The sequence below is a fragment of the Balaenoptera acutorostrata genome, chromosome 14 (genome assembly GCF_949987535.1).
Source record: "Balaenoptera acutorostrata chromosome 14, mBalAcu1.1, whole genome shotgun sequence".
Lineage (NCBI taxonomy): Eukaryota > Metazoa > Chordata > Mammalia > Artiodactyla > Balaenopteridae > Balaenoptera > Balaenoptera acutorostrata.
The window spans coordinates 35,369,636-35,382,571 of NC_080077.1; the positions used below are offsets into that span (position 1 = coordinate 35,369,636).

General features: G+C 35.8%; 1 protein-coding gene across 1 annotated transcript in view; it reads left to right on the top strand.

The window, feature by feature from the left end:
* The first annotated feature begins 8,063 nt into the window (after positions 1-8,063).
* THEMIS (thymocyte selection associated) overlaps positions 8,064-12,936 on the top strand; it is a 163,540-nt gene continuing 158,667 nt past the window's right edge. Inside the window, exon 1 of the mRNA XM_057527630.1 lies at positions 8,064-8,154. Coding sequence (XP_057383613.1) covers positions 8,064-8,154 — 91 coding nt within the window. The remainder of the gene's footprint in view (positions 8,155-12,936) is intronic.

The window sequence follows — 12,936 nt, forward strand, 5'->3', positions numbered from 1 at the left end:
CCTCATTGTAGTTTTGATTTGTATTTTTCTATTAATTAGTGATGTTGAGCAGCTTTTCATGTGCCTCTTGGCCATCTGTATGTCTTTGGAGAAATGTCTATTTAGGTCTTCTGCCCATTTTTTGATTGGGTTGTTTGTTTTTTTAATATGGAGCTGCATGAACTGTTTATATGTTTTGGAGGCTAATTCTTTGTCCGTTGATTCTATTGCAAATATTTTCTCCCATTCTGAGTGTTGTCTTTTCGTTTTGTTTATAGTTTCCTTTGCTGTGCAAAAACTTTTAAGTTTCATTAGGTCCCATTTGTTTATTTTTGTTTTTATTTCCATTACTCTAAGAGGTGGTCAAAAAGGATGTTTCTGTGATTTATGTCATAGAATGTTCTTCCTATGTTTTCCTCTAAGAGTTTTATAGTGTCTGGTCTTACATTTAGGTATTTAATCTATTTTGAGTTTATTTTTGTGTATGGTGTTAGGGAGTGTCCTAATTTCATTCTTTTACATGTAGCTGTCCAGTTTTCCCAGAACCATTTATTGAAGAGACTGTCTTTTCTCCATTGTATATCCTTGTCTCCTTTGTCATAGATTAGTTGACCATAGGTGTGTAGGTTTAACCCTGGGCTTTCTATCCTGTTCCATTGATCTGTATTTCTGTTTTTGTGTCGGTGTTCATATTTTCTTGATTACTGTAGCTTTGTAGTATAGTGTGAAGTCAGGGAGTCTGATTCCTCCAGCTCCGTTTTCTTCCCTCAAGATTGCTTTGGCTGTTCAGGGTCTTTTGTGTCTCCATACAGATTTTAAGATTTTTGTTCTAGTTCCGTAAAAAATGCCATTGGGTATTTGGTAGGGATTGCATTGAATCTGTAGATTGCTTTGGGTAGTATAGTCATTTTCACAATATTGATTTTTCCAATCCTAGAAAATGGTATATCTTTCCATCTGTTTGTGCCATCTTTGATTCTTTCATCAGTGTCTTATAATTTTCTGAGTACAGGTCTTTTACCTCCTTAGGTAGGTTTATTCCTAGGTATTTTATTCTTTTTGTTGCAATGGTGAATGGATTGTTTCCTTAATTTCTCTTTCTGAACTTCCATTGTTAGTGTATAGAAATGCAAGAGATTTCTGTGCATTAACTTTGTATCCTGCAACTTGACCAAATTCATTGATTAGCTCTAGTAGTTTTCTGGTGGCATCTTTAGGATTCTCTGTGTATAGTATCATGTCATCTGCAAACAGTGACAGTTTTACTTCTTCTTTTCCAATTTGTATTCCTTTTATTTCTTTTTCTTCTCTGATTGTCGTGGCTAGGACTTCCAAAACTATGTTGAATAATAGTGGTGAGAGTGGACATCCTTGTCTTTTTCCTGATCTGAGAGGAAATGCTTTCAGTTTTTCGCCATTGAGAATGATGTTTGCTGTGGGTTTGTCTTATATAGCCTTTATTATGTTGAGGTAGGTTCCCTCTATGCCCACTTTCTGGAGAGTTTTTAATCATAAATGGGTTTTGAATTTTGTCAAAAGCTTTTTCTGCATCGATTGAGATGATCGTATGGTTTTTATTCTTCAATTTGTTAATATGTTGTATCACATACACCATTGTGTATCAGTCATTGATTGATTTGCGTATATTGAAGAATCCTTGCATCCCTGGGATAAATCCCACTTGATCATAGTGTATGATGCTTTTAATGTGTTGCTAGATTCTGTTTGCTAGGATTTTGTTGAGGATTCTTGCATCTATATTCATCAGTGATACTGGTCTGTAACTTTCTTTATTTGTAGTATCTTTGTTTGGTTTTGGTATCAGGGTGATGGTGGCCTTGTGGAATGAGTTTGGGAGTGTTCCTTCCTCTGCAATTTTTTGGAGGAGTTTGAGGAGGATGGGTGTTAGCGCTTCTCTAAATGTTGGATAGAATTCACCTGTGAATCTTCGTTTCTGTGCGAGGGCTTTCTCTAGTTGCGGCGAGCGGGGGCCACTCTTCATCGTGGTGCACGGGCCTCTCACTGTCGCGGCCGCTCTTGTTGCGGAGCACGGGCTCCAGACGCGCAGGCTCAGCAGTTGTGGCTCACGGGCCTAGTTGCTCCGCGGCATGTGGGATCTTCCCAGACCAGGGCTCGAACCCGTGTCTCCTGCATTGGCAGGCAGATTCTCAACCACTGCACCACCAGGGAAGCCCCTGATTTCTTTAGTGATGTATTGGTTATTCAGTAACGTATTGTTTAACCTCCATGTGTTTGTGTTTTTTACGTTTTTTTCCCTGTAATTTATTTCTAATCTCAAACTGTTGTGGTTGGAAAAGATGCTTGATATGATTTCAGTTTTCTTAAATTTACCGAGGCTTGATTTGTGACCCAAGATGTGATCTATCCTGGAGAAAGTTCCATGTGCACTTAAGAAAGAAGTGTAATCTGCTGTTTTCTGATGGAATGTCCTGTAAATATCAATTAAAGCTATCTGATCTATTGTGTCATCTAAAGCTTGTGTTTCCTTATTAATTTTCTGTCTGGATGATCTGTCCATTGGTGTAAGTGAGGTGTAAAAGTCACCTACTATTAGTGTATTACTGTCGATTTCCTCTTTTACAGCGGTTCGCATTTGCCTTATGTATTGAGGTGCTCCTATGTTGGTGCATATATATTTATAATTGTTATATCTTCTTCTTGGATTGATCCCTTGGTCATTATATAGTTTCCTTCCTTGTCTCTTGTAACATTCTTTATTTTAAAGTCTATTTTATCTGATATGAGTATTGCTACTCCAGGTTTCTTTTGATTTCCATTTGCCTGGAAAATCTTTTTCCTCCCCTCACTTTCAGTCTGTATGTGTCCCTAGGTCTGAAGTGGGTCTCTCATAGAAAGCATATATATGGGTCTTGTTTTTGTATCCATTCAGCGAGCATGTGTCTTTTGGTTGGAGCATTTAATCCATTCACATTTAAGATAATTAATGATATGTATGTTCCTATTACCATTTTCTTAATTGTTTTGGGTTTGTTTTTGTAGGTCCTTTTCTTCTCGTGTGTTTCCCACTTAGAGAAGTTCCTGTAGCATTTGTTGTAGAGCTGGTTTGGTGGTGCTGAATTTTCTTAGTTTTTGCTTGTCTGTAGAGCTTTTGATTTGTCCATCAAATCTGAATGAGATCCTTGCCAGGTAGAGTAATCTTAGTTGTAGGTTCTTCCCTTTCATCACTTTAAATATATTGTGCCACTGCCTTCTGGCTTGTAGAGTTTCTGCTGAGAAATCATCTGTTAACCTTCTGGGAGGGCCCTTGTATGTTATTTGTTGTTTTTCCCTTGCTGCTTTTAATAATTTTTCTCTGTCTTTAATTTTTGTCAGTTTGATTACTATGTGTCTTGGTGTGTTTCTCCTTGGGTTTATCCTGCCTGGGACTGTCTGTGTTTCCTGGACTTGGTTGGCAATTTCCTTTCCCTTGTTAGGGGAGTTTTTGACTATAATCTCTTCCAATGTTTTCTCAGGTTCTTTCTCTCTCTTTTCTCCTTCTGGGACCCCTATAATGCAAATGTTGGTAGGTTTAATGTTGTCCCAGAGGTTGAGATTGTCTTCATTTCTTTTCATTCTTTTTTCTTTATTCTGTTCCATGGCAGTGATTTCCACCATTCTGTCTTCCAGGTCACTTATCCTTTCTTCTGCTTCAGTTATTCTGCTATTGATTCCTTGTAGTGTATTTTTCATTTCAGTTATTGTTTTGTTCATCTCTGTTTGTTCTTTAATTCTTCTAGGTATTTGCTCTTTAATTCTTCTATGCCTTTGTTAAACATTTCTTGCATCTTCTCAATCTTTGCCTCCATTCTTTTTCCGAGGTCCTGGATCATCTTCACTGTCATTATTCTAAATTCTTTTTCTGGAAGTTTGCCTATCTCCACTTCATTTAGTTGTTTTTCTGGGGTTTTATCTTGTTTCTTCATCTAGTCCATAGTCCTATGCCTTTTCATTTTGTCTATCTTTCTGTGAATGTGGTTTTCATTCCACAGCTTGCAGGATTGGAGTTCTTCTTGTTTCTGCTGTCTGCCCTCTGGTGGATGAGGCTATCTAAGAGGCTTATGCAAGCTTCCTGATGGGAGGGACTGGTGGTGGGTAGAGCTGGGTATTCCTCTGGTGGGCAGAGCTTAGTAAAACTTTAATCTGCTTGTCTGCTGATGGGTGGGGCCGAGTTCCCTCCCTGTTGGTTGTTTGGCCTGAGGCGACCCAGCCCTGGAGGCTCAGGCTCTTTGGTGGGGCTAATGGTGGACTCTGGGAGGGCTCATGCCAAGGAGTACTTCCCAGAACTTCTGCTGCCAGTTTCCTTGTCCCCGTGGTGAGCCACAGCCGCCCCCATCTCTGCAGGAGACCCTCCAACAGTAGCAGGTAGGTCTGGTTCAGTCTCCTATGGAGTCAGTGCTCCTTCCTCCTGGGTCTTGATGCACACACTGCTTCGTGTGTGCCCTCCAAGAGTGGATTCTCTGTTTCCCCCAGCCCTGTCAAAGTCCTGCAATCAAATCCCACTAGCCTTCAAAGTCTGATTCTCTGGGAATTCCTCCTCCTGTTGCTGGACCCCCAGGTTGGGAAGCCTAATGTGGGGCTCAGAACCTTCACTTCACTTCTCTTTTCTCTTTGGATGTGAGGTATCTTTTTTGGTGAGTTCCAGTGTCTTCTTGTTGATGATTGTTTAGCAGTCAGTTGTGATTCTGGTGCTCTCACAAGGGGGAGTGAGTGCACGTCCTTCTCCTCCACCATCTTGAACTAATCTCTTTACTACCACTTTTTGCTTTGCTTCTCAGCTTCTCTCTTGGTGCCAACTACTAATCCACAAATGCCTTGAGGGGAAAAGAAGTGTAGAATATTGGATTCCCCTCACTTTGTGTTCCCCTGCCTTTCAAGATCTTGACTCTCAAGTCCTGACTGCCCTGATGGCTCTCTTGTTCTTTAAAACAGGTTTAAAAAAATTATCCACTTCTCAAGTTGTCCTTGGTGGAAGAGTTGGTCAAATCCAAGCTCATAGCCAGAAGCAGAAGTCCTTAAATATTTTTATTTTGTGTGAATAATAAGTGATCTTTATAGATCCAGGACATTTTTTATTTAAAGTATTTTTTCTGTTTTGTTAAAGCTCATTTTTAATTTATAGAAGTATTTCATATGTCTGTTGTCAAATTTATTAGTCTTTTCCTTTAAGACTTCCATTGATGCTAAGAAATAGTTCTTTCCTTACTTCTTCAGATATTTTTCTATTTTTTCCTTTGCTTTATTTTTACTTAAATTTAATTTTTCAATTGATATAAATTTAATTTTGTTGCATAGAATTTTGGGAAACTTATTTTAAAAATTATTTAACCACTATTTGTTGGATGAAATATTTTTCCCTACTGCTTTGAAATTTCATCTTTTTCATATAGTAAATTATTACCTATACTGTTGATTGAAATAAAAATGCAAAACGTGAGAGCTGTGAGTTTCAGTTTTATTTGAGGACTTATTGAGGACTATAGCACAGGAGACAGCCTCTCAGATAGCTCTGAGGAACTTCTCAGAAGGGGTGGGGTGGGAGGTCAGCATATATGTAATTCTGGAGAAGGCGCACGTGCAATCAAGCACACAGCTCAGTGGAAGATTGCTGCTAGTCATGAGGAACAGATATTTCAGTTAATGATTTTAGTACTTTTCTATGAATGGGAAGATGCAAGACAGTGAGTTCTTAAAATTTTCTCCTGAGAATACCTAACTATCTGAAGGCCTGTTCTGACAGTTTTCCCGCAGCACCGACTGCCTCATTCCTGATCTCCGTCCTGAACTCCTTTCAGGATGTGTTGAAGACCAACAACTGCAGTGGCTAATGACTCAGTTCTTGTAAAACTGGGTGGTGAGGGACCGTCTTTAGTTGGCAATGCCTTGCTTTATTTCTGAATTCTCATTGATCAGACTATTATTATACCTGTAATCTGCTGTTTCAGTTATTAAACTTTAATAATTGATTTTACTACTTTGTTGTTCAGGTACTCTTATTATTCTTATTTGTCAATTTCATCTTGGCTGTTCATGTCAGGATTTCTTTGCCTACAGTGTCAGAAGTGATTATGATCCGAACTAAAGTAGTAATAGTGGAGATACAGAGCAAGCACAAAGTGAGTGTTATTGATTATTGCCACCTATAGTGCTTGAGGGATTTGGAGGCTGGATATGGCATCTCCCATGATGCAGCCTTCTGGCTTGAGAAAGTGAGAGAATTGTAGTGTCGTTAACTAAGATTGAGAGAAAGAAAGAAGCAGAATGTAACAGAAAGGGAAGATCATTTGTTGAAAGAGCAAAAGCAGGAGTAGCAAAGACAATTGTAAAAGATTGGTAATATTTTGAAATAGCTTCTTTGACTAGTAAGATAGAAAGTTGATGTGGGAAAATATTTAAAAAATCAAGTGAAGTCCAGTTTGGTTTAGATATCAAATGAAATTTGCTGTGGTACCAGTTCTAACAGATGTACAATTTTAAAGGAGCAGTCCATAGCAGCTCTTTTCATATATTCAACCATGTGAGATACAGTTAGGCTGTAAACAATTTTTGTAGTCGATTGAAGGGCCTAAGCTTGGGAGAAGGGGTGCAGAAGGCAGACTGATCAAGTTTAGGAGGTTTTTGAGCAAAAAAGTTGCAAATGAGGAAGTAGAAGCTACTGGTGAAAAAACTATTGATGTGGCCTTATAAATTTTAGTTTTGTAAAGAAAGAAATGATGCCAGGCAGATTATTGCAAGTATCAAATATGATTTTAAGAACTGAAAGAGTTTTATAAGCTCTATATCAAAATAAGGCAGTGCTTTTTATTTTCTTAGATATGTACGTGAAAGTGGAGCTGGGATGTGCTCTGACCCTCTCTATCTGGCTATGCTCTTTGCAGCCTAAGGCTAAAACAGTTTCTAGACAGGGAGCCTGGAGTCCAATTTATAGGGAGAATATGCAGCTTCTTAGCTTCTTTCACTGTATTTATACCAACCAGTGTTCTTTTAGTCACCCTTAAAGAGACTTAAAAAATATCACCTTGAACTGTATACTCTAGCTCTAAAATATTGTCTTATTTAAATACAAAGACTAGAGAGTGGAATATTTTTAAGAGATTTACTTTTATGAGGCTTCTCTTTCTTCCTTTGACTTTGGTCATCCTCACCCCTCCCCACTGCAAATTTGGACCTCATGATCAGAATTGTAGAATTTTGGCCTTGGAAGAAATTGTACCATTTATTTGACTCTAACTTTTTCTCCATTAAATAAATGAGACAAATGAGGGACAGAGAAGACAAGGCTGATGTCACCTGTAAGTCAAAAGCAGAGCTAAACCCAGGAAATTCAGGTTTCCTAATAACGGATTTAGATACTTTCACTATAGTGCGGCGATTAGAAAATTAATATTAATTTACTGTATCACTTTGCATAGTACACTCCTCCCCCACTCTCCTTTAATATTCAGCTTTAATGTGGAAGAATAAAAAGTGGTTTCGATCCTCTCTCTTCAGAGTATCAGATTTCTGAAAAGAGCTGACACAAAGCACTTTTGTAACCAAATTTAATATAAAAGCACTGAGAGTATGCAAATAAAGCACAGAGCCAAACTTTAGAAGTGAAGTAAAGAGATAAAGAATTAATACGGTGCCCTTTTTAAGATTAGACTTCAGTCCTGAATTCCTGTTCTTTCCTGGTTGACAAGCCACAAGCAACTGTGACCTCAAACATCCTAGCCCCTGCTTGAGATGCACACCTGGACCAGCGACAGACAAAGAGAGCTACTTGTCAATTCTCGCTTTTTTGGCAGTGTCTGTTCAGATATGCTCACCACACCCCCATCCTGTTCTACTTCAGTGTTAGAAGGAAATGAAGCCACAATGAGAACTAAAAAGAGCTGTAACACCTTTTATCCCCTGCCTCCTCACTGCCCTCCCCACACAGAGCTACTCCACCCAAGTCAGGCTCCAGTGTGACATTCCTGCCTGAGAAAGGAATGATGAGGTGAGACTACACTTGCAGACAAGTGACACCCAGAAGCCAAAAGCTTCTGTAAGTACCAGGTCTGCACAAGACCCAAGCCAAAGCAATGGCATTGTCGCTGGAAGAATTCATCCACTCCCTTGACCTCAGGACCCTCCCCAGGGTCCTAGAAATTCAGTCAGGCTTCTATTTTGAAGGTAAGCACCTTCCTATCTCTGGCTAGAAAGTGCTCATGAGGTATATACTCTTGGGAATTTTAGGGTAATTTTTAACAGAATATATGAATTCTGTTAGAGGAAAGGTGGTCATCAGAGAAAGTAATTAACTGAGGAATGGTAGAGACCCAATAGTGTTGGAGAACGGAGAAACGAGATAGGACTCTGGGGGTGGATAGGGACTAGGAATTGAGTGAAGCTTCTTGGCCTTCAAATAGTTCAACACGAATGATGAATTATTTCTGCCTTTTCTTTGAAATTGGTTGTAACTCGAGTGAAAAGTTAAGTTTTCCATATCTATGTTTCTAGAATATAAAATATAGTTTAAAAAAAAGCAACTATTAAAAGCACAGCATTTAGAAAGAAAACTTCACCAAACTCTTAACCACTTCTAAAAGTTGCTTGTATCAGCGCTTCTCTCACTCTTTCTGTAGTGGCCTAACTTCCAATTTCTGAAATAATGGCATTCTTATTTGAAGGTATAGAAGTTAATGTTTACTAATTACAAGATAATTTTTAAAGAATCTATGGCAGAGTTCTAAAGTCAGAGTTCAACTAAGATTATTGAATAAGTTAGTGTGCTTTGGTGTAACTTACTGTATTAATTCAGTAAAAGAGCATTAAGACCTACAACACATACCCTAGAATATTTAAGCAGTGGTTTGAATACATGTAAGGCAGAGTCATTTTCTGGGCAAAAATGCATTTTTGGTTCCAAGAGTCGTAGAATGAGTCAGTAGTAGAGTCAAATACAGACAAACTACTGGGAAGATGAAGAATTTTTGGTAGGCAAATCTTTTCCTTTTATAGACAAAATAATTTTTTAGGTATTATATTATGAAATAAAACAAAGCTTGACAAATGTCAGACCCAGTTCATACACACACACACACACACACACACACACAAAAGCACACATACACACACCTGTAGGCAATGAATTGGTGCAGGCAGCCTTCAGTTTTATATAGACCGTTTTGTTTAATTCATTTGTAAATTGATTATTTTGAACCAGACCATATTTTTCCATATATATAATATCATGAAATGTATCTTTGTTCTTAAGCTGGCCCCAAGTCATTTTTTTTGTCTCATTTTTTTGTGCTTTTGAGGTTTCTCGTAAGAAAGTTCTTCATGCTCGGTTTACAAAGATATTTTCCTGTTATTTTATATCAACTTTACAGTTTTATATTTCACATTTAATTTTTAAACTATGCCATGAAGGGCAGAGGAATCCAATTTTAGCTTTTTTCCGTATAGTAACCACAATTTCCCAGCACCATTTACTAAGCTAGTTATCCTTTCCCCTTTGGTTTGTGTTGCTGTCTTAAAATTATGCTCACATCTGGGTTGGTCTGTCTCTGAAATATCTCTTCTATTTCTTTGGTCTGTGTTTTCTCAATTGTGTTGAAGCATTATTTTTGTAACTATGGCTCTGGAATAATAGTTCATGTATAAACCAATCTCTTGTTTTTACTCCTTTATTCTAAGTTGATGTAGCTATTCATAGACCTTTCAAACATGTCTTTAAATAAATCAACTGATTACTTTAAAAATCCAACTGGAATTTGTATTGGATTATATTGATTTTATAGATTAACTTGGGAAGAATTGAGTTTTACACTAAGTCTTACAAAAGAACATAGTCTGTCCATGTATTCAGACTATCTTTATCTTTTAATACTTTACTATTATGTTATACCTCAATTAAGAGAAAGAAGCATACACCTTGATGAATTTTCACAAATTAAGTACATTCATGTAACCACCATCGTGGTCAAGAAATAGAAAATTACAAGTATTCTGGAAGTTCCATCTTATACCCTTTCTCAATCATTATCCACGTTCCTCCCCAAAAGTAACCATTATCATGAATTTTGCCCATTTATGAACTTTATATTAATGGAAAATTATAATATGTATCTTTTTATGTTTGGCATATCTGTTCAACATTATCTTTGTAAAATTAATCCATGCTCTTCTATATAGTTTATTTATTCCAGTGTGTATAATATTCCATTGGATGAATATATCACTATTTATCCATTCCACTACTAATGGACATTTGGATTATTTCCAGTTGGAGATGTCAACAGTAATGTTGTCATGAACATTCTTGTACATGTGTGTTCACATGTGTATAGCATTCAATTGGGTGTATAAATGAGTGGAATTGCCACATGACACAGTGTGAATACGTTCAGCCTGGGTAGTTAATGGAAAACAAGTTTCCTAAGTACTAATAGTTATACCACTTTACATTCCTACCAGCAGAATATGAGAGCTCTAATTAACCCATATTTTTTTGACAACACTTGATATTATCAGTCTTTTTAAAATAATTGAGATTTAATTTAGATATAACATTGTATTAGTTTCAGGTGTACAAAATAATGATTCAATATTTGTATGTATAGCAAAATGATCACCACAGTAAGTCTAGTTAACATTTGTTACCACATGTAATTACAATTTTTTTCTTGTGATGGGAACGTCTAAGATTTACTTTCTTAGCAACTTTCAGAGCCTGGCTGTCTCCTCAAAAGACAAGGATTTAATTATGTAAGTGATAAGGCATACTGATAAAGCACTGGGTTTTAAAAAAATCTCCCTTATGATTAAAAATGCAGCCAAGTTTGAGAACTACTACTGTAAAATTGGTTCTCCCATTTATTATTAGCAGTGCATTGGTTTAGAGAGAATTCACATCATTTTAAATGAAGTCTTCTGATCCACGAGCCTAGTATATCTGTCTAGTTATATGAATAGATCTCTTTTCGCTTCTGTCAATAACATTCTATAATTTTTATTTGTGGAGTTCTTACATTTCTATTTCAGATGTATTCTTAGTTATTTGATTTTTAAAATTCCATTATAAGTGGTATCTTTTGAAGTTTTCATTTTTTCTTTGTTGTGTTTGTTGAATTCTAAGAATATATCTTTAGATTATTTTAGATTTGCTATATACACATTTAAGTTTTCTCTGTATATTGATTGAATCTTATTTCTTCTTTCCAATGATTGTACTTTATTTTCCTTCAGTTGAAGTACTAGCTAGTGCTTCTAGTATAATATTGAATAAGAGTAATGATAAAGGACCTCCTTGTGTCACTCACAACCATAGAGAGAAAGTTTTAATAATTTATCATTAAATATAATGTTTGTTTTAGTTTAAAGAAGTTTCTAGTTTTCTACCAGTTTTTTAAGAAGTCATGAATGTATGTTTAATTTATCAAATATTTTTCTATAACTTTTGTGGTGATAATATGATTTTTTACATTGATTTTTTTTGAATGTTAAGCCATTTATTTGTGGAATAAAATCAATTTGGTGATGTATCACTGAATTCAGTTTATTAATTTTAAAGAACTTTTGTATTTCTTTTAGGGTATGAAATTGGCTTATAATTTTTATTTCTTATAACATCCTACCAAGGTTTTTGTGTTACGTTGAAATTATAGAACTTCTTGGGTTAAGTCTTTTTCTCTCTTTCTAAAGATATTATATAAATTAGATGTCATTTTTTATTTAAATATTTAGTAGAATTCCAAATGAAGCCATTCTGAGCTGGGATTTCTAAAGTAGACATGTTTTTAATTATGACTTCAGTTTTTTAAACAGTAAGGTCTTCCCATCCATGAGCATAGTTTATCTCTCATTAAAACAAACAAACAAACAAAAAGCTCACTTTTTGGATTATGTATTAGAAGTTTAAAAAAATGTCTCCATAGAGATCTTGTGTATTCTAAGCTAGTTCCTAGAGTGCAGACACGTACACATACTATATTGCTATATTGACAGATATCGTATTTCCTCTGTTCTCACTGGTTACCACTGAAATGGAAAAATGCAGGTGAATATTATTAGCAGTACTGATGAACTCTCATTAATTCTCATAGTTTATCTTTTTTATTTCTCTGGTTTTCCTAAATAGATATTGATGTCATTAGAAAATATCGAGTTGTGTCTCTTCCCTACTATGTTCAACAACTGTCTGTTTTTTCTTACCTTCATAGTATAGTCCAGGGCCTCCAGTACTGTGTTAAATAATGGGAATTCTGAATCATAAAGAAAATGCGTCTAAAATTCCTCCATTAAGTGTAATGCTCTAGAACTGGTCTTTAACTATCACTAAATTAAGCAAGTTCCTATCTATTCCTTGCTTTCTAGGTATTTTCTTAATAAATAGGTATTGAACTTAATACTGTATCATTGACTAAGATAATAACGTGGTTTGGTTTCTTTAGTCTGCTAATGTAAATTACCTTTAAAGACTTTTCAAATTGAAGGATCCTTTCATATTATACATATATACATTTGAAATACAGTGTAGGAGTTTGATATTATATTTAAGATTTTTGCATTTGATCGTAATTGAAATGAGCTAATAGACTCATCTACTATTTTAGATTCAAGATAACACTAGCTTTCTAAAATGAGCTACATAGATTTTGTTGTTTTCTATTTTCTGAGGTATTTGCAAAAAAACGAAATGGGCTTTAAACTCTTCCTTTAATTTGGTAGAATTCTGTAAGAACTACTGGACATGTAATTTTTTGGAGGGAAATCAGAATTTGGTTTTGTTAAAATTCTCTGTTGTTTTGCTTCTCTCATTGATTTCTGACTTGATCTTCATTATTTTCTTGCGTCCTCTGTTTGCTCTCTTGCTCCTTTTCTAGCTTCCTAGTTTAATTCACAGTCATTTTAAAAACGTTTCTTGCTTCTTGATAAGTGTGCTTAAACCTGTATTTTTCTCTAAATATT